The 27,866-nt window shown below is 55.6% G+C and overlaps 8 protein-coding genes and 1 non-coding gene across 9 annotated transcripts; 4 read left to right on the forward strand and 5 right to left on the reverse strand.

The window, feature by feature from the left end:
* Window positions 1-7,022: 7,022 nt before the first annotated feature.
* BZA05DRAFT_432774 (uncharacterized protein) lies at window positions 7,023-7,827 on the reverse strand (the record flags this gene model as incomplete). Its single annotated transcript, XM_051486233.1, has 3 exons — window positions 7,023-7,316; window positions 7,367-7,572; window positions 7,763-7,827. 3 exons carry the CDS (start codon window positions 7,825-7,827, stop codon window positions 7,174-7,176), a joined length of 414 nt encoding a protein of 137 aa, XP_051344553.1. The 3' UTR covers window positions 7,023-7,173.
* Window positions 7,828-9,262: 1,435 nt separating this feature from the next.
* On the forward strand, window positions 9,263-9,851 carry BZA05DRAFT_382922 (uncharacterized protein). The gene has a single exon (XM_051482165.1). The coding sequence runs from the start codon at window positions 9,365-9,367 to the stop codon at window positions 9,617-9,619; it is 255 nt and encodes an 84-aa protein (XP_051344554.1). The 5' UTR covers window positions 9,263-9,364; the 3' UTR covers window positions 9,620-9,851.
* Window positions 9,852-10,868: 1,017 nt separating this feature from the next.
* Window positions 10,869-11,848, forward strand: BZA05DRAFT_414707 (uncharacterized protein; the record flags this gene model as incomplete). The annotated part of the gene is made up of 4 exons (XM_051485269.1): window positions 10,869-10,905; window positions 11,347-11,558; window positions 11,660-11,725; window positions 11,807-11,848. 4 exons carry the CDS (start codon window positions 10,869-10,871, stop codon window positions 11,846-11,848), a joined length of 357 nt encoding a protein of 118 aa, XP_051344555.1.
* Window positions 11,849-14,618: 2,770 nt separating this feature from the next.
* Window positions 14,619-14,707, reverse strand: BZA05DRAFT_t13. The gene has a single exon. It is a non-coding gene; the product is annotated as a tRNA-Val (tRNA).
* A 792-nt stretch (window positions 14,708-15,499) lies between these two features.
* Window positions 15,500-16,538, forward strand: BZA05DRAFT_382926 (uncharacterized protein). Its single transcript, XM_051482166.1, has 2 exons — window positions 15,500-15,726; window positions 15,794-16,538. Exons 1-2 carry the CDS (start codon window positions 15,554-15,556, stop codon window positions 16,500-16,502), a joined length of 882 nt encoding a protein of 293 aa, XP_051344556.1. The 5' UTR covers window positions 15,500-15,553; the 3' UTR covers window positions 16,503-16,538.
* A 1,012-nt stretch (window positions 16,539-17,550) lies between these two features.
* Window positions 17,551-19,349, reverse strand: BZA05DRAFT_330594 (serine/threonine-protein phosphatase PP-Z; the record flags this gene model as incomplete). The annotated part of the gene is made up of 4 exons (XM_051480545.1): window positions 17,551-17,580; window positions 17,632-17,787; window positions 17,844-18,259; window positions 18,317-19,349. 4 exons carry the CDS (start codon window positions 19,347-19,349, stop codon window positions 17,551-17,553), a joined length of 1,635 nt encoding a protein of 544 aa, XP_051344557.1.
* A 971-nt stretch (window positions 19,350-20,320) lies between these two features.
* BZA05DRAFT_18185 (uncharacterized protein) lies at window positions 20,321-20,750 on the reverse strand. The gene has a single exon (XM_051479311.1). It carries the CDS (start codon window positions 20,622-20,624, stop codon window positions 20,370-20,372), a length of 255 nt encoding a protein of 84 aa, XP_051344558.1. The 5' UTR covers window positions 20,625-20,750; the 3' UTR covers window positions 20,321-20,369.
* A 2,873-nt stretch (window positions 20,751-23,623) lies between these two features.
* On the forward strand, window positions 23,624-23,989 carry BZA05DRAFT_314499 (uncharacterized protein; the record flags this gene model as incomplete). The annotated part of the gene is made up of 2 exons (XM_051480359.1): window positions 23,624-23,713; window positions 23,813-23,989. Coding segments are annotated over 2 exons (267 nt in total), but the record flags the coding sequence as incomplete, so codon positions are not given.
* Window positions 23,990-25,013: 1,024 nt separating this feature from the next.
* BZA05DRAFT_470178 (fungal-specific transcription factor domain-containing protein) lies at window positions 25,014-27,860 on the reverse strand. Its single transcript, XM_051487885.1, has 4 exons — window positions 27,682-27,860; window positions 27,332-27,596; window positions 26,269-27,266; window positions 25,014-26,175 (listed from the first exon to the last, which is right to left on the reverse strand). Exons 2-4 carry the CDS (start codon window positions 27,540-27,542, stop codon window positions 25,228-25,230), a joined length of 2,157 nt encoding a protein of 718 aa, XP_051344560.1. The 5' UTR covers window positions 27,543-27,596; window positions 27,682-27,860; the 3' UTR covers window positions 25,014-25,227.
* Window positions 27,861-27,866: the final 6 nt, after the last annotated feature.

Below are 27,866 nucleotides of genomic sequence, written 5' to 3' on the forward strand. Positions count from 1 at the left end.
GAGGAGATGATTCGTGAACCCGTGATGCCCGATAGCTTGCTCTTCTTCTACATGTGTACCTAGATTGGTTTCATGTTTTCTCTGTGATTTGTTTGCAAGCAGAGGGCAGCGGACGGGCTTGGACATTCCCGATCGAGGCAAGTCGAAAGAATACGGGCGGAAAGGGGGGGGGGGTCAAGTCGCACTGGAACGACCAGGCAAACGCGGGCGATCAACGGACAGAACAACAGAGGTTTTCCTTTTGGAGGGGGGCCTTTCTCCTGTTTCGTCAGGGCCAACACGTCAGTCCGAAATAGGCTCCGACTCTGGGGGAGGCGCGCTACGGAGTTTTCACTTTTTCATGCCTGCCCGCCTCGTGTCTTGTCAGTTGTCTATCGTACGAGGCTGCCAGGTGCGAAGTGAGGTGCGAGTTGCGCGGTGCGCGGGGCGATGATAAAAGCCAATCTCGAGGTATCCGGGCCCCGCAAGGGTGTTTCGCTCTCACTCATCGTTCTCTCCCCCTTCCCCTTCACCCCCCTCCCCTCCCCCTTCCACCACATCCGCTGCATGAAGACATGCTTCTGCAGTCATATTCGCACGCGAAGTGTTGTCCGGATTGTCGGGAACCAGCATCGAGTGCCAGGGCCAGGGGCAGGTCTGGTTCTGTGACCCGGGTCCCGCCCCGTTCATGTCCAGCTGATGGTGGGAAAAACAGCTCGCGCGCTTCGCGTCGCCGACCGGCAGAGCGAAGGAACGAAAGAGTAAGAGTAATACTCTACATACTCTAGCTGCGAGTGATGTCCGCCTGCAGTGTGCGATACAAACCTACATACTCCCTGGTCCTCCGTGAGGCTCTCCGATCGGACGAGGCCTAGCAGAGTAGAGTAAAGTAAAGTATCGGGGCCCGGGGGGTGATTGTCGTCGGGGGAGGGCACTTTGCTTGTTGCCTACATACGCACATCGAAAGGACCGCGAGTGCATGTCTCGAATACCGTAGCGCTGCTCGATATGGGTCAGGAATAGATCAGAGACACTACAGAGGAGGAGGGGGGGGGCATCTCCGAGTCCGAGGGTTGGAAAGGGAGTGGGACTGTGGGGAGTGCTATAGTTACCGTAGTATGATACTCCAGGGGATTGAGTGCTGTCGGACGCGAGAGAGAGAGACGAGGCGCGGTGGCTGAGATCGGAGTCGTCGTTGGTTGGTTTCGTTATGGACGTCGGCCATTCAATCCGCGTGGTGGCTGAGATCGATGTCGTCTGTTGATTTCGTTTTCGTTGTGGACGCCAGGTCCGGTTGCTTCATTCGATTCGCGTGGCCTGCGGATCAGGCCGGGGGGTTTCGTGCGCAGCCTCGTGCCTTTCTCGATGACTCTCTCTCTCTTTCTCTCGCGCAAAGTGCGGTTTGCCGTCCTGCCCACTACTCGAGGCACTCCAGCCTGGCCTGGCCTGATGAACGGCGGCACCCGTAGCGTGCGACAAGGGAATATCCTCTTCCGTGCCCGCAGCCCGGCCGGCTAGACAAACAAACGAACGCACGCATTCCGCACAGCCTGGCCCTCCCCCCCTCCCCTAACCCAGGCCTCCTCCTCCACCACCACCACCTCCTCCTCCTGCTTCAGGTGAAGCGGACATGTCCAGTAGTACCTAGAGCACTCTGCTTTCACGTAGCCACATGTAGACGCGCCTTCCACCCCCCCCCCCCTTGCTCGGCTTCCCAGACCTCCCACCCTCACCCTCACCCTGTCCCCCATCCCCCAAGCTGCTTAGTCCCCTCACAGCAGCAATAAGTGTCGGGAACGATGTTTAGATGTCGTCAGTGCTGCGGGCTGTTTGCCAGGGGTACCATGCCCTCGACCCACCCAACTCACCCCTTCCCCTTTCGTCTCATCATACCCTTTTCTTTCCTTTTCTTTTTGCTGGGCACTCCGAGACAGCTCGAGCAATCGTCGTCAGATGATAAATACTTTGGCCTCCTCCCCCCCTCAGACTTCCTATCACTCATCCAACAAACACAAGCAACTCACAGCATCCCACTACCACCTACCACTACAACACAGAACATCCACATCCGCTTATAGCATCCTCGAAGTTACCCATCAGGATCCCCTCTTAAGAACCCTCCCTCCACCCACCTCAACGACTACCAAACACCCAAACACCACCACAACCAAACAACCAAACAACCAAACAACCAAACAACCAAACATCACAATGCCTGCTCCTTCGCAAACCCTCCACAACCCCAACGACATCCACTGCCTGAGCAGTCTGGGATACAACTTCAACGGTCCTGTGGCCACTTCGACTCTTCCTCCGCGGCCGGGACCTCCCCCGAACCGCCCGCTGCCCCCGACTCCCACTTCCGCCGGCGGCAAGTAAAGAGCGAGCGCTGTCCACCCCACCACCACTACCCCTCGGATCGATTTCTGTTGCGATTTCCAAAGAGCCTTCGAACTACGATGTATCCTTATCACTACTACCACTACTATTGTCCGCCATGCTGTCGATTCCGCATCGTCGCTGTCACTGCGACGACCCTCGAGCATGCGCGGTGAGGGCCATCGCTCCTGCCCCACCACCACCACCTCGATAACATCTCAACTCAATTCTCTGCGGCGTCGTTCAACGAATCCATCGATACGGACTCGACTCCACTCCGCCGCATCTCCTACCGTCGACGAAAGTGCTTCGAACACCGGCAAGGACTGGCTCTTTCACATCGGACGCGGCTCGGGATCTTTCCTCTGTTTCCTATTTTATTATTTTATTATTCCATTTTCGCTGCACTTCTCTGCATGGTCTGGTTATACAAACTTTTAATACTGGGTTCATTTCCTTTGTTTTCTTTTTTTTTTTTAGTTTTTCCTTTTTAGTTTTGTGTATCGCACTACACATCGGCGTTTGCTGTGTATTATGTTTTCTACGATGTCATGGGTGCGGGCTGGACGGGGGTTAATAAAGGGGTGTGGGCGTACTTGCTTGGGCTCTTGTTTTGCAGCATTCTCTGTATTTGTTTTTTTTTGCGGCGGCGGGGAGGTTTATCATGGCTGGGGAATATTCGCATTTTAATAATTCATCACAATATTTCTGTGCTGCCTTACAAGACGCTCTCTTTCCTTGCCTTGAATTCCCGGTGACAATAGTATGCAATCCGTTCCTCCACTGGTCAGCCAGCCAGGCAGCACAGCATTGCGCACGACTTGCGACTATCATAGAAGGAAGTGGATAGTAGGCACGCTGGGCTGATGGATGGCTAAATGGCCACGGTCTGGCTGACTGGCCTGTCCTGGCTAGGGACGTCCTGGCTGTCCATGCTGTCCTGGCTGGCCTGTCCTGGCCACGCAGCTGTACGACAAGGCTGAGCCTACCTACGCAGATCCGAGGAGAGCCGCTGCTCGATGCTCGGTGCTCAGTACCCAATGCTCGGTGTGCAGTGCAGCGCAGTGCAGTGCAGTGCAGCGCAGTACAGTACAGCGCAGTATGTCCAGAGCAGAGCGGAGTCCGCAATGTACGATCAGGCACGGAATCGGCGTTGAGCTGTGAACACAAGCGCCAAGCATGTCCTAAGTTCGCCCGAGTAACCACCGCTCCAACTAGAGTATTATGATACCTGCTGCTCAGCGCTCAGCGCTCGGTAACTATGGTATGGTATGTGTGTCCCCGACTCCCCGGCAGCCACATGCACTGCACTGCTACCTATTTTCCTGCGCGTCTCGCGCGCCGTGTCACCCCAGGGTGGGTTGGGTAGGGTAGGTAGGGGCCCAACAATCGTCGCACGCTTTCCAGTGTCAATCAATGTGGTCAATGTGGTCAATGTGGTCAATGTGGGTCGCATACCCCAACTGGGTGGCGGGTGCGCTGATCGGACGGAGCGTGCTGGGTAGGTGGGTAGGTGGGTACGAATGTTGGAACTTAACTTGGTGGAACTTGGGGTACCTGGGTGTGTACCTGAGTGCGTAGGACTGGATTGGGGTGCATTGGTTTGGGTTCCGTCCCATTTCTGGATCCTGGGTCGGGACTCGGGATCGAGGGAATGAGGGAATGGTGCGGAACCCGGCGGACGCTGGATATCGCGGGCTGGACTGGTTCCGTCTGTCTGTGGGGCACTGGTGCTGTCTACGTTGAGGAGTGAGCATACCTACTCTAGCCACTCGACTTTAGTACCGCCGGCCCCAGAGTCCCAGACCACTGGTGTGTTGGAACTTGGAACTTAATGGAGATCTCCACGGGTTGCCATGTGGAGAGCTCTCGGGGGGCACCATCACCGCTCGCCGGATTCGGTTGGCCCGCGTACCTACCTTGTACGGCGAGTGCGATTGGGGGCGGCCCGACGGGAGGCGCGCGCGCTCTCGTCTCTCTTCTCTCTTCCGTCTCGCGGTACGGCGACAGTTGGTGTCCAGTCCACTTCCGCTTGGTTAGTTAACTACATGCTTGTTTTATGCTTCGCCTCGTGGGTGGTGAAGACTTAAAACTGTGCAGTTTTTCAAAAGTTCAAAGTTCAAACGCGATGATCGCCACCAGCACCACCAACAGCACCACCACTACGTATCATCCCACCACCACCACCATACGCCTAGACGGTGGTATAGGCGGTGGTATAGGCGGCGGTAGGACCGAATTCCTCGCTCGCTCGCTTGCTCGATCTGCGTTCGCCAATTCCTTTGCGATCGGCGGCGGTGCGCGTGTGGTGCGGCCAGAAGGGGGTGTCTCACAGTGAAGTGCATGACTGGCGGGCTGGCCAGTGCGCCGTCGTCGTCGGCTTGCAGTCGAGGGGTCGTCGCCGTCGTCGGCCCCACTACAGAGCATACATAGGATGGATGCATTGCCATTTGCGGTGGCCCGGTGGGGCGGCGGCACTCTACGTACCTACGTAAGCATACTTACCTACCGCAGGTACTCGGCGGTACCTGCCTCAGCACTGGTGTAGGTACCGTACCTGGCATTGGTTACCGCCGCCGCTGGCGAGGCGGCTGGGCTTTGGCGCCCGTCGCTACCCCCCTCTCGCCAAATCACAACTAAGGGTGCCTGCCAATCGCTTCGCCGGTCAGGTAGGGCTGGATACTTACTTCCCACCGTCCATCCAGTCCGGTCCGGTCCTGCTTCTCGACGTTACGATTATCTACACACCTACATCTATACATTATGCATCGTCTGTATGTAATACTGTGATGCAGGTCGATGGCGGACGAAATGCGGCTGCGACCACGCGCGGCATTCTGTCCGTGCCTCGAAACCCTCGAAACCCTCGCTAACAACATTTTTTCTTTACCCCACGCCTACTGATCGCAGCCGCACTGTCTCGGGAACCGGACCCGACCCGACTCCACAGCTCAGATTTTTGCCCGGGAGGTAGGTATGGCATGGTATGGTTTGTGATGAACTCTAAACCCCCCTCCCCCTCCTTCCCCCCCCGTTCCCCCAGTCTGTCTGCCTGTGCATCTATCTACTCTACGGATTGTCTCTCTGGTCCGGTAATAATTATCTAGGCACCTATATCTGAAGTATCTATCGTATCTTCGCGCGAGAGAGATGTGGAGAACGCCCGATAAGACCTCTGAGAGTGCCCGATTGCTGCTGCACAGTCTGCACAGTACTGTCTGCACTGGCACTGGCAGGTCGGCTGTGCAGTGGGCAGTGGGTAACGGGTTATCGTGATGCCCCCCAGCTGCCCCCCAGCTGCCCCCCACGGATATCGGACGGTATGTATGATACCAAGACGCACTACGGTATCTAACTAACCACTGGAATATCCAAATGCCCAGACCAGAGCAGACCAGCCATGTGCGAAGCCTCCCCCTCACCCCCCCCCGCTCCCTCCCAACGGTGGCATGGCAGAGAGTGCTCTAGTTGACATCGCTGATGATGGATCAGCAATCCGCCGAGAGACGAGGCGAAAGAGTATCGGTCAGCACCGCTGCACCGAGGACGAGTGGGGAATGGGGTGGTGGGCGCGGTGGTGGGCTGCGAAGTGGAAGTGAGGGGAACATCCATATCATACGCACGCACGCACCAGCCCAAAGACTACCTGAAAGACAGCAGAAGGAAAATATGACCGGCACGGTGCGATACGTCTATGATGGCCGGCATTGCCGGATTCTCGTATCAGTGGGATGAACCCTCCCCCCATCCACCCTCATCACCCCCAGATCAACGAAGCATACGTCCACCCATGACCCCAATGCCCATGGAGCTATGGATTCACCCACGTTTATTGTCGCAAGAGTGAGGGGAAGTACCTACCTAGTACCTAGGTCGGTACATAGCTAGATCGGACTTGCGACACCCGCGGCTTTGTTCGCAGTTCGCAGTTCGCCTTGTCGAGCAATAGTCATGGATGGATTGAGGGATGGATGGAGGGATGGATGGGTGGATTTAGGATCGGTATTGACCGGGTTTCCGGAGTCGGTATGTAAACTGGGAGAGTGGGTGAGTGGGTGAGTCGCGACTGGGTGACTAGGGCCCAGCAGCAGCCACAAGGCAAGAGCGAGAAACTGCGAAGGCAGGCAGGCAGGCAAGGCAAGGCAAGGAGTCCGGTCGGTCGCACTCGCCTCGCCTCACCTCACTTCACTTCACTCACTCATGGAGGCGGATCCGGCGCGCGCCCGCGGAGCTCTTCATACCGAATCCGAGGTCCGACTACATACGAGAGGCGGAGTGAAGGAGGCACCCTTGGCCCACATACATACGATGCTTGGCCAGTCAGTCAGTCAGTCGAAGCCGGTGGTCTCGACCGTTTGCAAATAATGGCTGCCGGTCAGCCGGCCGGCAGGGCCATGGTTTTTTGGTGCACCCACTCTTCAAGCTAACTGAGAGAGTCGAGACGAAGTGCCTACTCTAGAGTGCTCTACATGCTCTACATGCTCAAGTCTCCATCATACCGTATGTACCTAGGCGACGCTGTTACTCTAGAGTAGTTATCTGCAAGGCACCGCGCGCCGCAGGAAGTTAAGGTTGATCAATCAACTCTCCAATCTCCCCACAAGACCACATGACGCCCTTTTCACACGCACAACCCTCCCCCCGTACCCCATCCCCCATCCCCCGGACGCAATATGCGCGTACTCATGTCATGTACGGATATATATCCAGCTAGCCCCAGGCACCATCATGCTGCCTATGTTGGCCTATGATTCACTCCCCATTTGGCGGGGAGGGGGGACAGACGCACTAAACATCCCACGACAGGCGCGGGAACTAGGTTCCGAGTCCACTAGTCGTTTCAAATTGGTGGCCTATGATGCTGCTGATGGTGATGATGGTGATGATGGTGATGATGGTGATGATGGTGATGATTATGACGATGATGCTGCTGACAATGGTGAGGGATGGGCTGCTCGCTCCACAGTGCATATAGTACCTGAGTGTGTAGACATCATAGCATACATACATTCGCTAAAGCGCGGATGCGGCCCAGCTTCACGCGAGTGCGAATATGAGATGAGCGGGGTCGGGGGAGGAACAATCCAGAGACCCAGAGAGAGACTCCGGGGAGAGAGCGAAAGATTGGTGTCACACACACGCACGTATAATGCGGAGAAGGGGAGAAAGGGACGAGCATATCGGTTCTCGCCGTGGCAGATGCCGCGGAGGTTCCTATGCAGCTGTTTTTGTGCTAAATGTTTTTTGCTTTTTGTTAATTTGGTGAAATTGCCCCTATGCTACTTTATGTAGGCTGACTAGGGAACTTTGTACTATCCTCGACACATCCCATCCCATCCATCGCCACTTTGTGTGCGTGCGTGCGTGCGCGCGGGCCGACTCCACAATTGAGAGAGGAGCCTACCTGGAGTAAGACATGCGGACCAGTATAGGTCCTACTTTCATCGGGACTCCGGCGGCGGTCGACATGGACACTGGACATCGGACACACCGGACAGTGCGAGTGACACCGAGTGCACACCCCAGTTCGAAACACAAATAGCAGCCGTGTACTCTACTCCACTCCACCTCAAGTGAGCGAGTCCGCATGAGCTAAGCTTTTCACATACAAATACATCGGGGCAGTTGGAACTGTGAGTTATGTCCCTACTCAAGTACCGTATGATGCATACTCTAGCTCTCGACAACGTGAAATTTGACAGCCGCGCGCGCCACCCACCGTTCGTCCGTTCGTCCGTCCGTCCGTTTATGCGTTGCGAAAATACGTAAGCGTTCCGATTATGCAAGGGGCCCAAGACTCAAGTTCAGGGCCCATAGCTAGTGCTAGTAGTCAGCGGCACGGCATTACCATGGTCAATGCTAGGAACCATTTTTAGGCAATCGGCCGGGCCGTCTCCGTGTCCGTCGGCGCCGGGCGGGGGCGGGGGCTTTTCTTGAATCTTCAGCAGCAGAGCGCGCGGCTTTCCTTCCTCTCTTACACCAGTTAGCTCCGGCGGCGACTTTTTAAGTTTCTAGCGACTAACTTCATCCCTCTCTCAACGAAGCAAAAAAAGAAAAGGAAAAAGGAGAGAAAAGAAAAGGAGAGAAACTTAAAGATGCATACTGTGAACTGTTTCCATGTATCGTATGTATGCAGATCCTCCACCCCCTTGGCGGTACGTATGGAGTACATACAGCGCCGAGCCGGAGGCGGAGGCGACTCCCGCTTGCTTGGATTTGACCGACCCCGACCATTCAAGAGTCAGCACCGCTGCGTGTCTCAGGTTGCAGCCCGAAAACAAGAGGCATCTTTGCGGCGTCCATGGATTTTCCTCCCATGGTGCGGATGAACCTGTTCCAGTCCGGAACGACGCTATGTATAGTAGAAAGGGGTGCGGCGGGAGCGGCGCGCAGGACTCAAGACTCAGGGGTCGTGATGGTCATAGATGGTCACTCGGCCGTCCCGCTCCTTCCGTGTTCCAGTGGTTTAGGAAAGCGTCAGCTATGATGTGGAGTATGTAGAGTAACTAGGACGTTTCCTGTCCAACTATAGTACTGTCTCGCGCGGAGGAAAAGGAAGAAGAAGCATTGACTACGGTTCTCCTATAATTTCCAGATCAGATCCCACCCGTTCCTCTAACTATAGTAAAACTGTAGATACCTACTCTCCTAGGTACTCTACTCCGGAGAGTGGGGCAACTACTCTACTGAGACTCAGTGGAGCACATCCATTCAACACACGGACCTGTCCGTATTTGCTTGCGTCCCAAACCGTCGATTAATACGACTTCATCGGCGGAGATCGTCGCATTGGATCTCACTTGCAATAGCTTTGCCAGATTAGCGAAGCTGACACTACTGCTGCTGCTGCCGCTGCTGCCTGACTGCGCGCTTGCTTGCTTACTTCCCACATGTCAACTTTTCTCTCCTTTCCTTTCCCAAGTAACGATTGCGAGAACGAGGCCCCCAAAATATCTATTTGGCATCCGGCGAAAGATCAACAAGCCCTCATGACCACTTGTAATATATGTACAAGGTAGTCCTCGCCTCTTGCCTCTTGCCTCTTGCCTTTACCAAACACCTCCCCGCACTGTCTCCTTCCTTTTTACATCGCGTATACAGCAGCAGGTACACCAGCAGCAGGTACAATGCAATGCATCATTTGCAACTCGCGATTGTGCATGATCCTTCCCCCCTCCCCCGTCGTCCCTCCCGCGTCGCTCCTCCCCGGGGCCCCCGTAAACGAACACCGTTGCCAATTCTCGCAATATGTGTACTTTAAATACATACTCCTTTATTTTCTTTTCCTTCCCAATATACATACAGGGCCTCCGTCAACTTCCAAGCAATTGGCGAGAAAATAAATCAAAAACCGAAACATCGTCCCATTTAGGCAATACCTAGTATTTCGACCAATGCCCCGTCGTCGGTCGAGCCCGCTTCCTCGCCCGCTTCCCCGCCGCTCTGCTGTGGCTACTCTACATGGGCTAGACCCTCCCTCTGTCTCTCTCTCCCTCTCCCTCTCTCTCTCCCCCCGCCCCCCCCCCCCCCCCCCCCCCCCCCCCCCCCCGGTTCGTATCGTATCGTATCGTATCGATCTCCGCTTATACATACTCTACTATAATTTCACGCGCGTGATCGTGATCGTGTCGCGTGGGTGCGTGGAGTTGGGTTTAATCTGGGACGATTATTCCTGCCTCGGACACTCCGACGAGTCTCCGAGTGCCACAGAGATTGCTACAGACTACAGACAGTGCAATGGTTCCGGCTTCAAGACTCGAGTGAGTGAGTGTCAAGTGGACGCAGGTCACGAAGCACAAAGCACAAAGCACAACGCCCATGGAGAAAAACAAAAACGGCGGCACTCTACATACTCTACTCTACATACTCTACATGTGTCAAACTGCAATGGGGGGTTGGAAGGGGGAACGGTACGGGGAGGCAGATTGATTGGGCGAAACACGGTTAGGGACAATCTAGAGTAGCAGGTGCCATCCGTCTTCCTCGGAGGTGGGATTATCCGGTAACTGTACTCTCCGGTGGAGGTCAGCGGGGGAGGGGGGAGGCTGGGCGAGAACTCTTTCTCCGACGGTGCATGTAGAGATGTATGTTGTATGTAGATGCAGAAGTCGCACTCGTATGTACACGAAAGGTGCTGGTTCGATGCTCCCCTGATCCCCACAGCCTACCTACATACTCAACGTGCGCCTGTGTACGGACGGGCAACTGCTTTTTCTTTCTTTCCTTTTCTTTTCTTCCTTCCTTCCCTATCCTCTCTCGGGTTCCGAGCGGTACGGTACGGTACTGTACGGTGCGGCACGATTCGAGCGGGCTTGTCCGAGCGGCCGGCTGCAGTCTGCAGATGTATGTAACGACCGCGGGCGAAATTGGAGGGGACCTCCACATCGGCAGCGGTTGTCTAGTCTATAATACCTAGTACATAGAGTGGTTACTGCACCTATATACGCACCTATATCGATGCGCACATGTGCATGCGGGATGTCGTGCAGATGGATGGATAGTAAACCTCCATGGCGACAGCCAGTAGAGTGCGATCGGTCCATGTATGTATGTAGGTGCAGAGTTGTGTACTAGGTAACTAGGAGATATCTGGTCCCATCTATCCAGGTGGACGATCCCTCCTCCCCGTCCTCCTCCCCCCCTCCTCCGCATCCTCCTCCTCGCATCCAATCCTCGTCTTGACTTGACTCGCCGCTTGTCTGTGACCCGCCTGGGGCGCGCAGAGTCGCGGAGTCGCGGTAGTTACTCTACGGGACGGGACGTTGGACGGCCGGAGGCCCGGAGCGAAAGCGCACTTGTGGTCTACCTACCGTCGCCACCCCCCACTGCCACATCGACATCGTGGCCTGATGATCCGTCATCGATCCATCCCCACGGTTTGCGGTTTGCAGTTTGCGGTTTTCAGTGCCGGTTCCTTCCGCAACACAACTGATCGTTGCAGCACCCGATTTTCCACACCATGGATAACCACTGCTAACTAGTGCAAAGCCACAACTGCCGCCGCCGCTACCGCTGCCGGCGCCGGCGCCGGCGCGACGCTTTTCCGGTGTCTGCCTGTCTGTCTGTCTGGCAGTCTGGCAGTCTGTCTGTCGGACATCAAAGATCAGGAGACGATCGGGAGTCCTCTGGCAACTCCTGGCGGTGAACAACGGACGAGACGAGACGAGACGCACGAGACACCGCCAAGCTTCGGCGGGCGGGTTATTCGACGCCGTACCGTACCTATGTACATGTAGGGTTTCGCGAGTGGCGACGGAGAAAAAAAAAGACTGCAGGACTGCAAGACTGTACCCCCACTTAGTTGCGAGCGGATACCTCCTCCTACATCGAGCCTTCCAGGCGAGTGATCGGATTGTCGAAATACTATGTAAGTACTAGGTAAGTAGCTGCCGCTTCTGGCGGGCCCGGGTCCGAGTACGCTGCGTAGACTACCCGCTCCGCTGCACAGTGCTGTGCAGGCACGCAGCACGCACGTGGGCTCGCGGAGTGAGAATCCGTGTACTGTAGGACAGTGACCATGTAGAGTGTCCATCTGGTCTAGGACTCTAGGCACTTTGCAGCGTCATGCCGGATGCTGATGATGGATCGTCCCGGCCCGCGTCGAAGAGTGCGAACGGGTGATCAGGAACTCCGACAGAGTCCTAGTCTACTCTAATCACCATGCTGGGTACTTGGGAGCAGAACCGTGGCCCCACGAGTCATGGACAAGACTCTGTCAGCACACTACCTACCTGGTCGAAGAGTGCGAACGGGTGATCAGGAACTCCGACGGAGTACTGCTCTGCTATAATCACCATGCTAGGTACTTGGTGATCAGGAACTCCGACAGAGTACTAGGTACTCTGGAGTAATCACCATGCTACTTGGAAGTTGGGAGCAGAACCGGTTCTCCACGATTCACGGACAAGGCTGGCTGCCAGCATGCTGATAGTTTCTGGCTATTCTTCCTAAACCATGTTCGGATGGTGTGGTGGGGTGCGAGGCTGTCTGTGACCACGATTGTTCGTCCTGTGATATCTCGTGAATGGGTTGGTAGGTACCTAGTTGGCATCTTAGCAGTTCGTACATAGATGGTTTAACTTATGGAGAGAGAGAGAACATCAACCAATTTTCGTATGCGGCCTTGATACTAGACTATGGCGACCACAAACTCGATCTTTCCTGCCAGCTCCATGGGGGCAGAGAGAAAGCTCTTCCTACCGCCGCGGCCCATTGCTGCGCCGCTGGGTTCAACTTATGAGTTTTTGTTCTTTTTTGTTCGTTCATTGATTGCATGCGACCTATCTAGATCATGACAATATTTACCCGTGCACTTGATTCTGTGGATTGCCGCCAAATCTGCCACTCGAGTTGAATGGTCTTATACTTATGTTGGACCTTGCTACTTTCTCAATCCATCGGTCAACCTACGCAGTCGGAAACAGACGAGCGAGCAATGCTGGTTTCTATCGGCCCCATAACTACCACCAGGCATGATGTGCTTTCCTCGCACGGAGCCTATGTAGTAATGGACCACAAAAAACCTCGCCTCCTCGCATTGCAGCCAGGAAGGTGATGTTTTTTTAGAGGAAATCCGAAGGGAAAAAACCTCAACCACGTAAGGGGCGTTATGTCAGTCCGCTGTGCTCTTGCCACTGCTATGTGTTTGCTCTTTACTCTTGCCACTGCTGTTGTGCTTTGCTCATGCCTGTGCTTGAAGAGAGAAGATGATAGGAGAGGGGGGAGAAGGGGTTTTATAGCTATCGCGGCCGGGTGGCTTGGAACTTCGTGGGTCTTGCCTTTTGAAGGGCCGTTCTGCTGGCTAGTGACGGTTTCTTTCCACCTTTTGAAGGATAACGCTAGGGCTTCTTCTTCTTCCGCGCACATTCTGATTACCTTCCTTCCTTCCCTTCCTCTTTCTCTTCCTCACTACCAACACCAACACCAACACCAACACCAACACCACCAAGTAATATTCTTTCCACAAAAAAAGGAACCATCCGACCAGCACCAGGACGCTACTACAGTCTACCAGCGCGGATCGGACAGACGTACACCAACAATCGACCACACGTCACATCTTTGTTTTTCAATACCTTGACTGTGACGACGTGGGCTGACGCAAACCTACAGTGGGAACCTGGGGACCAACTGGACCACAACAACGCGGCGGATACCAATGGACCAGCCGGATTCCGGGAATATTGTGGGGAGGAAGTGCGGACGTAATGCAGGCTGCACAGAAGACAACAAATGGGATCACGTACCCGGCGGCCTCACGACGGACGGATCAACAAACCAGCAGACAACTCGACTATCCGGCGGACACCAATCAACCAACCGAACCCACGAAGATCAATGGACGTATATCAAAATGCATCCTTCCACCACACCTCTGTGTTCAATACTTTGGTTGTGGTGCAAGCGAGCGTATACACATTGCAGACATGCCTTAATAATTCATTCGGGGGAGCGTACCTATGTAGTATGTAGTAGGATAGTGAATAGAAACTATTCGGCCAATGTGGCTGGTCACAAACCAATCAGGTTGTGCTGATGCAGCTACTGCCCATGGACTGGAACTTCAAACTTATGGTGTGCAACTTGGACCGCCGTGGACAACATGGAACGAGTGATCGTTCGCGAGTGATTGTTTTGGTTTTGCCGAAACAACCACATATCCAGTGTTCTACAAACCTAGTCCGGTCCAGTCCGTCCGGGCCCATGGACGGGACTGGACTACATACATCCGGCCCGTCCGGAGGTGTGTGTTGGATGGTCCAGTCCGCTAGTACATTCGGATGGGATGGGATGGACTGCAGTCTTCAGATGCCACCGCGCCGGGGTTGCTGATACTTGACGAAATTCCACACACGATAACTAGTGGGAAACGTTTTACTGTCATATTTGGTATCATACCTAGGGGAAGTACTGAAAAGAGGAGCATTTTTGTCACTGCCAGACTGCAGTCCAACGGTCCAACCCCGTCCAGCAAAATGGCGGTCAGGACGGGCTACTTTTATCCCGTCCCACAAAAGGAACCGACGGGACTGGTCCTGTTCGGTACGGACCAGACTAGAGAACACTGCGTGACATAGCCCAAGCCCAAGCCTATGCACATTGGAGTAGTATTCTACGCGGTTGAAGGTTGTGCACCCATTCGTCAACCACATCACATCGTAACATATCCACCAAGAGTATCAACCACGTCACCACATATTCCGAGCGTAAAAAAGTGCCCTCCATCCAACCCAGAAGGGAACAAAGACAAAAGAGAATATTGATCGCAGCAAGGATTGAACTTGCGGCCTTCTCGGTTTTGATTTACATTCCTGTAAACGAGATGTGATAACCACTACACCATGCGACCAGATGAACATCAAATTGTACTATTATAACTTTATGATCATTCGTTAAAGCGCCGACATTTCTATGTAGTCTGGTGACGACACTTCTTCCTCGGGCCGCCTCAAGGACGTGAAACGGATTGTCTGGTAGGTAGGCCGTAACTACTGTAACTACTAGTAGTGCGGTGGTATGCATACCTTCTTCAGCTAAAATCGTCTTCACTGTCAGACTTGTCACTTGGTGATGGTGTCCGTGAGCGTCGCTCTCTACATGCTTAGTAGCGGCTGTGCGGCAGCCATTCGGCTCTTGAAAGATAAACACCGAAGTACCGACTTTGGCATTTTCTATACCCAGGGTATCCAGCAACCTCCCTTCCCTCCCTCCCGTCTTTCTTTTTTTTATATACCGAGCCCTCCCACCGGCACACACCGGCACACACTGGCATATAGTAAGTAAGGTCATATCATACATCAAACCAGGCGTGCCTTGCATGCTGCATCCTCACACTGTATCACTCGGCCCGCATCCCCGCCCCCGCCTTGTAAACGCGTATTCCATCCCGCATATGCTCACCGGCTTCGGCCCGACCGACAACGAAAGGGCTGATCTGATCTGATCGTCATCATGCATGCAGCCAGGCGCGGGGCAGAGCTGCAGAGCTGCAGCTGGCCTAACTGTCCAACACACCACTGCGTAGAGTACATAGGTGGACTACCAAAGGTGCTGGTTAACCCCGCACTCCCCGCAGTGCTGGGCGAGGTGGAGATATAAACCCCGAACCCCCTCAATTCCCGCCCTCAATTCCCGCCCCTCAACCGCCCCCGCCCCCCGCCCCGCCCAAGCAGCAAACACTAAAGCAAAACCAAATATGTGGTCCCCCCCCTCCCGCCGCGCCAGCGAGATCGTCCTGCCCACCGCCTCCGGCGCACCACCACCGTCGCAGTCAAACGAGTACATCAATTCGCTCTACAGTCTCGCGGGCAAGACGGCGGTCGTGACCGGCGGCACCCGCGGGATCGGCGCGGGAATCGCCGTAGCTCTGTAATCCCCCCCCCCTTCCTCCCCCGTCCCCCTCCCCGCGTGTGTGCATGGGCTGACCTCCGCCCAGCGCCTCCGCCGGCGCGAACATAATCCTCCCGATCCGCACGCCGCACAGCGGCGCCACGACCATATCCCGCATCGAGTCATTGGGGCGGCGGTGCCGGACCTTCCCGTGCGACCTCGGCAACACACCGGAGGTATCCACGTTAATCTCACGTATCACCAGTGCAGGCGAGCGCATCGACATCCTCGTGAACTGCGCGGGGTGGCACGTCCGCAAGCCGGCAGAGACGTACAGCGACGCGGAGCTGGAGGGGATCTGGCGGGTCAATCTCGGGGCGATGTTTATCCTGTGCCGTGACGTGGCGGCGCACTGGTTCGCTGAGGACCTGCAGGGCTGGGGGAATGCCAGTGGGGTCCCGAGAAAGAAGATCATTAATACTGCCAGCGTGCTGAGTTTTACCGGCGGGACGGGCCTCGCGGCCTACACCGCGACGAAGGGTGGCATCGCACAGGTCACGAAAACGTTCAGTAATGAGTGGGCCGCAAGGGGGATCAATGTCAACGCCATCGCGCCGGGGTATATCCGCACGGACTTGACGCGGGATCTGCAGGAGGACGCGGAGAAGAATGCGGAGGTGATGCGGCGGACGCCGGTGGGCCGCTGGGGCGAGACGGCGGATCTGGCGGGGCTCGTGGTCTTCCTTGCGAGTGGCGCGAGCGATTTTATGGCTGGCGCGGTCGTCCCCGTCGATGGTGGGTACACCGCGAGGTAGTTTTGGTGTTGTAATGCAGAGAGAGGTCCGCTTGGAATTTCCCCGTTGCCAGATGATACACCGAGTGATAAACCATGCCCAAGTCCCTCGCACCCGCACCCGCACCCGCTCCGCTCCGATCGCGATCTTCCGATTAAACCGCATGGATCAACCAATCAATCGGGCCGCCGGGCGTCTGTATCCATCCATCCCATCCCACTTCAGCCGCTGCACCCGCGCGTCTCGTGACAACCCCACGCCAGACAGCCAGCCCTACGAGGGGCACAGTCCGGTTCATAATTCGGCACTCTCTCTCATGCGAATCTCATGCGAAATCTCATGCGAAAAGTAAATTCCCATGGTAGAAATAGAATGCGGATTTTGCATTTCTTAGAGTAGAATAGATGAGAAAAAGCGTCGAACAACGCAGAGAAAAAAGAGAACGTCATCGCCGGGAGCAACACCAAAAGCCACAGAAAAAAAAAAGAAAAAAAACACATCTATGCCACGCAGACAGCCAGACAGTTCAAATGTGCAAAGCATTAGGAATCCTGCTGGTTAGTCCCATCACATTTCTTATCTTTGCACATGGGGTTTCAACTGTTTAAGTAACCATCACACATCCCTTCATCCCAGGCACCCCACGTAACTCAACCCCACATACACCACGTCATAACCCTTGAAAAACGTAAAAGAAAAAAGCCCTGGAACGAGATCGAGAACGAGGAATTCAAAAATAAAAGTAACGACACACAGAAATATCAACCAAACAGATATGCAATGTTCAAGTTGCACGCCAAAGACGCCCTAGTAGAACAAAACGACCACCCCGCGCACACTCCCCAGGAACGAGCAAATACGCACAACAGGCCGGGAACAAAAAAAAAAGATAAGGAAACCGGAAAGATGGAGGTCTCTGAAAAAAGACATGGCAGAGAGCCGAGTGGTAAAGCGGACACTGCAAAAGATATCAAAAGGTAGAGATATTTAATATTTATGGACGCAGTAGTAGATGATGAGTGGTAAGTAGCTGGTGGGGGGTAGGTTGGTAGGTGGCACGTAACGTAAGCTAGTAACTCTGAGCGGACATGTGTGCAGGCTGTTGACCGGTTAGGAGACGTGCTTGTATGGAGTCGGGTTTTGGACTTACAGGGCTTTGGTGCATCATCGAAGATCGCCTATTACGGCTCTTCTTCATCTGCTGCTTCAATGCGGTCGAGTCCAACGGCTTCAACAGCTCGAAGCTACACAGTAATTCGCCCGACACACTCATGACAGCGCCCCAATTGTCGAATTCTCCGCAGTACTGTGGACGATCGTCAGCAAACTCTTTCCCGGGTTGGAATGGGGGGAAACTCATACGTTTGGTGCGGAGAAGACGGTAACCAATGTGCGCTCATTGAAGAACTCGTATCCGTCCTCGACCACCATGTGTGCCCTGCACACCAAGTCGAAATCGTGCTTCGCCAAGAAGTCGACGATGACTTTCTTGCCGAAGCAGTACGACACACCCCGCTCATTCTCCTCCCAGTCGCCAGTCATGTCCGCAGGGTCGGACCAGAGCAGGTCGTTGAGCAGTCCATAGTCCGGCACATCGGTGGGTCTCGCGATCTGGCGAATGTCATCCATGTGCTGGAGACTGGGAGACAGGCCGCCGTGCACGCAGAAGATCTTTCCAGCGACGATAGACGCAATGGGCAGTGTGTTGAACGTGTCGACGAAAGTTTTCCAGATCTTGATGTTGCATCGTCGCTTGCACTCGTCGTAGAAGCCGTACACTAGCAACGTCAACGTCAGCGAAGAGTCGGGCTGAGACAATAAGAATTAAAACATACCTCTGGTGACATTGGCGCACTCATGGTTCCCTCGCAGCAAAAAGAAGTTCTCCGGAAATTTAAGCTTGTAGCATAGCAACAAGAGTATCGTCTCCAGACTCTGCTTGCCTCGGTCGACGTAATCTCCCAGGAAGAGATAGTTCGAGTTTGGAGGGAAGCCGCACATCTCAAACATGCGGATGAGATCGGTGTACTGGCCATGCACGTCACCGACGATCTTGACCGGAGCACTCAATTCGATCAATGCAGGCTGAGAGAGAAACACCTCCCTCGCCGCCGCGCAGATCGCCTGGATCTCAGCATTCTTGAGACACACCGCCTTGGTGACCTTTCCTGCATATCCGGCATCGAGCAGCCGCGTGATCATGTCGTCCAAGTCAATCGATTTCAACGCTGACATCTGCATTGGATCCCCGCCAGGCGTCGCCGGCGCGCTGCCGTCAGCCACGAGGTTTACCGGGTTCGGAGCACCAGGTCGTTTGATCAAGATGGGTTCCTTCGGCATCTGTGAGGAGGGGGGCTGGACACCGCCAGCTCCTGGCGGCGCGTCCGAGACTTGGTCCACCTCCCGGTTGTTGCCGTTGTCCAGCGCGTGGTGACCTTTACCGATGGATCCGCTCACGACGGGAGACGGCGGTGGGATGAGGGAATTTTCGGAGTCGAAGGGAGTACCGACAGCAGTCGATGACTCAGAGACAATCTGTCTACCCTCCCCCGTCCCGGTATTTATCGATGGTAAAGATCCCGAACCCCTACGCGGTCGTCCGCTCGGAAGTGCATCTTCGTCCTTCTTATCAGCTCCCGCAAGGAATGACGCCACATTTCCCTCGCCGGCATCGTCATTGTTGTTCTTTTCCCGCCTGTCTTTGATCTTGTTGCGAATAGATCCTCTCAGCGACCTGGACGATCCTTGAGTATCCGACTTGATGATTGGTAAGGTGCCACTACCCTCCCCGCTCAACGAGCCCACGGAACCTCGAGCCGAGAGTTGTCCGCTCTCGCTGCCAGATCTTTTGGACGGCTGCTGTCCCATTCTCGAACTGACGGATTAGGTTTACGTGATGGTGTTGTACCGGACGGTTGTGGAGGAGTGGTAGGTGGGGAAGGAGAGGGAGAAGGGGAGAAGGAGGAGGAGGGTGTGAAACGATGGCCTGCTTAAAATCCCCAAGCATGCAATGAGACGATGGGCAGGCGAGAATACTTTTTAAGTGTATCGGCTGAACAATCCTTGGTGGCAAGCTCTGGTTGGCGCCCCAAGGGTGAGCAGTAGGTAGACGGGCTAGCGCAACAAGGGGGCGGTCGATGTAGTGCTGGGGGGGAGGGGGGGTGTGTGTGTGAAGGAGTCTGAGAACCCAGTCTAGAGGGAAAGCTGTTCGTGGCAGTATTTAGGAAGATGGAAGCGGGAGGGAGAAGTAGGAGTCGTTATGGCGGTTCAAAGAGCGAATTTAGGAAAAGGAGAAATTGGCTCTCGTGAACAGGCGACGTTTTGGAAGCCACGCCGTGATGACCGCCGGTGGATCTGCGAGGAAAGGGCGGTAGCTGTGCGTTAGGAGGGAGAAGGTTCGTGTGTTCGGCCGTATTGAGCAGCCGTCGCGGTCGTAGGAGCGGTATCGAGTCGTAAGACAAGACGGGGGGTGGGGGTAGGTGAGAGGGGGGTTCGGTGAGGAGGTGGGTAGCGGAAGTGGTAGTAGGTGATTGTGGTGGGAGTGGTGGTAGAGGTGGAGGTTGTGGTTGTTGGAGATGGAGGGATGCAGTGGTAGTTGTGTTGTATTGTTGGGGTGCGACTTTCTCTTTGCTCTCTCACGCTTTTGGTACCGGGCCAGGGAAGGCAAGGAAGGTGATTTAAAGCGGAGTGGTAGTTATCGTGGGAGGTGTTGGCTTGGGCTTATGGTTCGGCCTATCTACAATCGCGAACAGGCAAGTCAGTTTTTTTCTTTCTTTGTCGGAGATCAATGACAAGTCGCAGCATAGGTGAGTTTTTATGTTCCTGAAGGGAAATATTCACGGCAAGCTTTTTTTAATTCCTTGATTCCTCGACTGTGGCGTCTGTCGGTTAGACTGGGGGGTGGAGTGAGAATGGGGAGGGGGAGTAGGCAGCGGAGTTGTGATTGGCAGTGATTGGAGTGATGGTGGAGGTGGTGATGGTGATGTTGCACACTGAGCTTTGTGTTGCTGCTGTTGCTGGGAAAGGGAACGTGTTGTTGGAGGGTTTGGAAGAGGAAGGAAGGAAAGCTTGTAAGGAAGAAGAGGCACGGGCACAGAGACAGAGACAGACAGACGAGACGGATCCAATCCAGCACCAAGACATTCGCTCGGGAACCCACGTACCGGGGTGTGTCTCTCCGGGTAGGTAGAGTAGAATACAGTAGACAAGTCTTTCGTTCACCTGACGATGCGCGGGAAGGGGGGGTGGAGCAGCAGAGTGACGACGTTCGTGGGTTGCTGGTGGCGGCAGATGGTTATTGGACGCCGTTGCAGTTCGCTTCGATCCAGCTCGCTCGGGTCAACAGGCTAAAGGTCGCCGTCGTCAAGCAGGCGGAGTATGTATGTAAGTTCGTGGGATGAGAGTTGTGTATGACGCCTCCGCAGTGGTGGGAGGGGAGAGGAGGAGGAGGAGGAGGGAGGAGGAGGAGGAGGCGGAGGAGGAGGAGGCGGAGGAGGAGGAGGAGGAGGAGGAGGAGGGGAAGATAGAAAGGTGGGGGAGGAGAAGCGGGGAGCGGGGAGGAATAAGGTTGGGAAGGGGGGGAGGGAGATGGAGAAGGAGGGAGTATGGGTTGTCGGGAAGTGAGGAAGGAGGAAGAAGGGGACTTGCCAGGGCGACAGGTCCAAGTCAAGTTTCGGGGCGAGTGTTCTGGTGTTCTCTACTAGAGTTGCCGTGCCATTCATTCCTTTCGGCCAATCGATAGTCGCCCAGCCAGCCCAGCCAGCCCAGCCAGCCACCAACGCAAGCAGCACCGAGCTATGATACATAAACCCATCTTGATATCCCCTCCCCCACCACCCACCATCTCCTCCACCACCACGACCATCACTACCACCACAATCAACTAGCGAACCATGATGTCGCCACCACAGGAAACAACCCCTGGAAGTGCCAGCGTCGGACAGGAGAGCGAGCCTGCACTCGTCCCCGCTCTCGCTGGACCACCTCACGCTCCGTAGCCTTGTGGCGAACATACCCAGACCCCCACGCATATGTAAACACTCTGCCCGCACTTCTTCCGGAGCCCTCACCGAGCCTTGTAGACCCCCCTCTTGGGCTCCTCCTCCTCCTCCTCCTCCTACCAAACATTCGAGTCACCGCCGCCGCCGCGTTGGCGCATCTCGACGTCCCATATGATTCGCCTCATTCGTTTCTCGGCATGCATCCGCCGTCTCAACTGCGAAGCAGAACAGTCTGAAATAAGTATCCTAACGGTCCGCGTTTCGGGAAGGAACGGTTATTCTAATCTGGTTGGGCGACGGAGCGAGATCACCCACCCACACCACCACCCACAGTGCACACACACACCAGAGGCAGGCAGGCAGGCAGAGAGCCAACGGGGAAGCTGCGTGTGTGCGTGGGCTGGGCGTGTGCGTGTGCTGTGTGCGTGTGTGCGTGTGCGGTGCGTGGTGCTTGGTGGTGGTGCTTCCAGGCTTCTCGATCTATCTTATCCACTCTAACTACAGCTATCGTCTATGGTCTACCTACCTTACCTAGCTGCCGCCCATCGAAGAAGCGTGCATATCTATCACGGAACGGAATCGGAATCGGAATCGGAGCCGGAAACGGATCCGGAAACGGTACCGGAAGCGGACGAGTTCTCTGCGCTTCGCTACTCTAGATTGCTCGCTGGAAATAATAATAATATATACATGGCTCGCCGTTCTTTCGTCTGTGGTCGGTCGACTGCGTTGTCGGCGGTCGCGGCTCAAAATCCCTAGGTGCGGGGCAGAGTATGCACCAAAAGTGCTCTGTGCACATATTCTTCGACTCCAGGGCTAGGGATTCCTCACGAACACGCAACTTGACGCTCTGCTGTGTACTCTACAGACTCTGTGCTTTTCGCCTGAATCCTGGACCTGTGGGGATATTAGCTCCCTGCGGAGCGGGGTATTGAACGGGTATGTACGTCCGCGGGGTGTAGACGAGCAGTCAAACTCTAGAGTCAAAAAAAACGAGAAGGCCGAGTGATATCTGCAACAAGCCAGCCAACCCAACGGAGTTTGCGCGGCTCCGAGGGTTACATACGGTACATACCATCCATCCATGCTGGGGACCTGGGGCCAATACCCGGTCCTTTCGTCCCGTCCTACCCGAGGGAGGGAGGCCAGGATTCATACATACGGTACATGTGTAGCAAACTCATCATGCCATCCCATCTAACATCTCCAGCGGACCCATGCGGCATCTGCCATCGATATTCAGAGACTGTGTCTTTTCCATGCATCCATCCCCGAGGAGCAGCAGCTGCTCGCCCTTAAATAGTTCGCCGCATCCCGCTAACTCGCATCAGCACTACTGCACCCCGCACCTGCGAGCGAGCTCCCATCTCTTCTCCTGCTTCCCCGTGCCGGTCTTCGTTTCCTTCGTGGACGGAGGTACGTACATACATGTCATACATAGTGTTGCCTGTGGTATGTAGAGTAGAGTACCTAGCCTCCGGACGACATCCTGGACGGAGGACGATACACATATGAATGCAATGGGGAGCGGGGGGATTGTTTGGCCGGCAATGTACAGGCAAGCCTCTGGAGTCTGGCTCCGTCGGTAGCGATAGCGGATGGCGGGCTGCAACGGTACCAGGACCGGTGGCTCTTTGGCTGTTGATGTTGGTACATATCATAGGTATTCGGTCGCAGTGAAGTGACGATCCGGAACTCGCGGGACTGTATGGTGCGCTGAATGAAACCCTTCACTGTGAACGGGTTTTCCACGTAACCAGTACTGGAGGGCCGTGAGGGCTTAGTGAGGCACAATGGCGCGTCGCGAGTGCTCTTGTGCTTGGAATTCAACAGGCAAAGTCGTTAGTTAGTCGGTCAGTTGCGCAACTAAGCCAAGCCGTGAGCATCGGACACGACACGCCAAACCCCTCCAAATCACATGTGCAAGCCCAGCCCAGGGTTAGGTAGAGTGCCACCCCACCCTCCCGCCTTGGCGTACGCACCTCCGTCCCTCCACCTCCCTTCACCTGTCTCCACCTCTCACCAGCATCTCCAACCTCTCTGCAGCACCCCTCCACCACCCCCCACCTACACCCCACAACCCACAACCCAACCCACAACAACAACAACAACACCACAGCAATGGAAGACAACTCACCCTTCCCCTACCTGCAATCCCACATCAACGGCACCCTCCGCGTAACAACCACCGACAACCGCTTCTTCATCGGCGAGCTGAAGTGCACCGACCGGGTGCGCTCTTTCCTCCCTCCCCATCCTCCGCGCCCCCCTACCCCACCCCCTCCTCCCCGCCCCACCAGCGCCCTCAAGCACCAGCTAACAACCCCCCAGGACCGGAACCTAATCCTGCACATGACGAACGAGTTTCGCACACCCACTGCGCCCACAACCACTTCCGCCTCCCCTTCCACCGTCAGCGGCAGCAGCAGCAGCACGGCGGAACTAAAGAGCCGGTACATCGGCCTGGTGGTGATACCTGGACATGTCATTGTCAAGATTGAGCGCGAAGTTGAGGGTGACCGCGATGGCAGGAGGAGGCTGGCTGCGCTGGGGATTGGGAGGGGTGGGTGGTGTTAGCGACGTGGCTTCATACGGGGCTACGGAGGTGGTTACGGGGTTGGATAGACACGGGCTTGAGAGGCTCGGGAGTGGATGCTGCAGCGGGTGGTATGGATGTGCACCATACCTACTCTACATACAGACGTGACGACCGTGACGGCGATGGTAGTTACTCTACATACCGGTACCGGGGGCTTGCACTCCGACTGTACACTGGCGCGGGCGCGCCAGCGGGTGGCTGTGTGCCGTTATCGGTTCCGCATGCAAACGGACTTTAATTCTACGATCTACGATCCACGGACCATAACTTCCTTCGGTATTCGGTGTTCGGTGTTCGGGCGAATGTACGGTATGTACATGCAAGAGATGTAGAGATGTAGAGACGGGGCGCGGATCGTCACGTGGGATCACTCGCGGGAGGACGGAATCGAAACGAAGTACCTACAGTGCTGGACACGGCAGAGAACTGCAGGTTTGTGGTTGCCATACCTAGTCAGACAGGCCATATGTGACAGAATCGATGCTCTCTCTATCTCTCGCTGCAGAGAATCATACGGGCCAGTACATACCTCCAATGGCGAAGAGCCACCCGCCGGAAGCCCGACGCCCGGTGCGAATGGCATCGCTCCAAGACCCAAACCCAGACCCGGACCCAAACGCGGGAGCACCCGCTCAAGTACTACCCCAAGTGTACGAGCCAGGAAAAGATCCTATGGGCAAAGCCGCAGAGGTTCGGAAGGAGCAGTCGAGGAGCTTCCGGAGCTGAGCAGGCGTTTCCACTGTCCACTATCCAGCGGGATTCCGTGTATGTACATATGTGCACCGTGTCGAGCGGTGACGATACTTGTATAGTATAATAGCTTAAAATCGTTCTTTCGTTTTGGTAGAAGTAAGTATGTAGGCTGTGGCGCCGCAATGAATCGGAACTTTACGGTAGGTAGCTGGGTCTCCACCGAGACTGGGCAGGATAATCCCCCGCTGCAGAGAACAGTCCTATAGTAGAGATATGAAGCCACCCTCTCCCCGCATGCATTCGATTAACTATATCCAACCCTCCAACCTCCCCTCACCTGTGCGATGCGATGCAACAGAACCAATCACCAAAGCAGACAACAAGTAAACAAGAACGCCTCCCAAATTCCAATCCACACCACTATGTACATGATATGCTAGAATTACATACCACCCTACCCCATCAGCACCTGACAACCACAATCCTTCATCGCCTTCCTCCAATGCACCTCCCTCTCGCCCTTCCCAAACTGCATATCCAGGTGGTCCCTGACGTCCCACACCTCGCGGAGTATCCTCTCGGCAAAGCTCAGGACGCCATATGGCTCTAGATGCTGGACCCGGCGCACAAAGAAGTCCCTATGCTCCCTCGTCTCGGCGAGCGACCCGCCCACGAGCAGTGGCCAAACGATGCAGCGATCGCAGCCTATGGATCCAGTCGGTATCGTCTCTATCACCGCAACCAGCTCGCTTACGAACCCGCGGAACAGCTCCAGGTGCGGGCGAAAGCCGAGGCTGATACTCCAGATATGTATCCTAGTGGCGAGGACGAACGCGGCCGTGATGGCCTCGTGCGGCAGCAGCAGCACGCCGTACGACAGCGGCTCCGGCTCGGGCGTGCACGACGGCGACGGGTACGATATCACCGCGAGCGCGGCCGACGGCTTTGCCGGCGGCGGCGGCGGCGGCGGACTGCGCGCGCCGGTGCGCGGGGGTTGCGATGTCGGCAGGAACCGCGCGGGGTATGCTCGCACTAGGCGCTCGTCGACTTCCGTTGCCCACCGGTTCCACCATGTCATGTTTAGGCCTGGGGATTGGCTGAGCTGTTCCAGGCAGAGCGCCTCCGAGAGGAGGTAGAGCACCTCGTCTGCGACTCCAGTGAGAGATTGGAGGCGGAGGGCATGCAGCTGTTTTGGGGGGCGGGAGAGGAATTGGCGGTGGTTGGCCCACAGGCGGGGCGCGCTGCCCCGTGTGCAGGCTGCCATTATGTCCAGCCAGATTACTCGTTTGGTTTGGAACGTGCTGCTGGGGGTTTGTGAGGGGTTCTCGATGTAACCTAGTTTCACGAGCAACTCGGCGGCGGCGCTCACGTGTATTTCCCATGACTGATGAGCAGCGTTGATCTGTACAGCACGAGAATGGCAGTCAGTAAACGGCTACTCGGCCTGGCTGGGAATGACTTGAACAGCTAAGTACCCGCTTGGACAACGACGAACCTCGAAATTTAGAACGCCCAAGATGTTGGCCAGGGTATCGCCTGTTGGTCCGGCCTCGAGCTCTTTGGTCAGCCCTTGAAAGACCAACACGTTGTACTCCGCGATCTCCGTCTGCAATCGTAACACCTCGTGGCTGGAGTTCTGAGCCCGCGCTACGTTGGAGAGGTGTAGCAATCCGCTGTTGATGCACGCATATAGGAATGTCCTGTTCATCTGGCAGCGCGGGACCAAAACAAACTGTATGAGTCGGGAAATCTCGGACTCGGGCATGCCGCGGTACGTGTAGGCGCACACATCATAGATGTAGTGTTTCAACAGTCGGATCTCGCGGCGGTTTTTGAAAGGGATGAAGGAGACCAGGAACGGATCCAGCGATTGCGTGGGTATCAGTCGGTTCTCGGGCGGCGATGATAGGCGTCGGCTTAAACTGCGTTCGCTGCGCGTCTCTTCCTTTAGTGGTGACGGTGAGCGGACGGTGACTGTTGAGCTTGTTGCCGACGGTCGTCTGGCGAGTCCAATGGTCCCGGGATTGGAAGGTTCCGAACTGCTCGCGTCGAGTACCGGGAAACCCTCCTCGTCGTCTTCATCCTCCCATGCGCCGTCCTCCTCCTCATCCTCCTCATTCTCGTCCAAAGTCTGAGGCGGCTCCTGCTTCACCTCGTCCCAGCCCTCTCCCTTATCCTCGTTCGGCTCTGCTGTAGCAGAAGCGGTGGCCACGCTGTCGCCCTCATCGTCCATTTCCACCACCACCTCCTTTTTCGCCTTCCCCTTCCCCTCCGCGCCCGTCGCCATATCCATCTTCCTCCTCCGCCTCCTCTTCCTCTTCCCCATCTGTGTCTTGATCTCAACCTTCTTCTGCCGCGCCTTCTCCGGATCCTTCATATACGCCGGTTGGGGCTCAGTCGCCTCGTCGCACTGTATCCGCAGCGCACAACACTGATTACACACAGGCCGCACTTCGTCGCATTTCTTCTTTCGGAAGCGGCACGTCCAGCATCCTACATCGCTCGGGCCGGGGCGGGTCAACGGCGATGGCTCAACAAACGGAGAGGGGATAGATTACCTGTGCGGCTGCGGAGATACTGCGGGGGTCCTCCTGCTGGGCCTGGCATTGCGGTGGGCGTCGGCGGCGGCGGCGGCAACGGTGGTGGTTGTGTTTGTGGGGGGAAGGGGGGGGACGGGGACGACGCGATGTTTCCCGCTCCTCCCTTGTCTCGCAGTTTGCCACTATCGTGCCGCGGCTGAGATTGATCTCGATTGCTCTCTTCCGCCATGTCTACTAAAACTACTCTGTCCAGTTGCGATGATGGGCCGTTTTAGGAAAGTAACTGCGTAGAGCGGCGTAATTATTTGGTTAGTGGCTGCCTGTCATTCATTCATCGCATTCTCCGCACGCATAAAAAGGCAACATACAGATATCGCAACCATCACTGTGCGCAGGCCAACTCCTATCCTCCGATGATCCGTTCTTTCGTTCAATGTCGGCGTATAATAGTGGAGGGGGGCGAGAGAGAGGTGTAGCAACAACAAATTCCTTAACCAGGTACTTATCTGCGGGACTAGGCAGAGCACCAGCCGCAAATCTATCGTAATGCAGC

Source organism: Tricharina praecox (assembly GCF_024521635.1).
Source record: "Tricharina praecox strain CBS 144465 chromosome Unknown BZA05scaffold_1, whole genome shotgun sequence".
Lineage (NCBI taxonomy): Eukaryota > Fungi > Ascomycota > Pezizomycetes > Pezizales > Pyronemataceae > Tricharina > Tricharina praecox.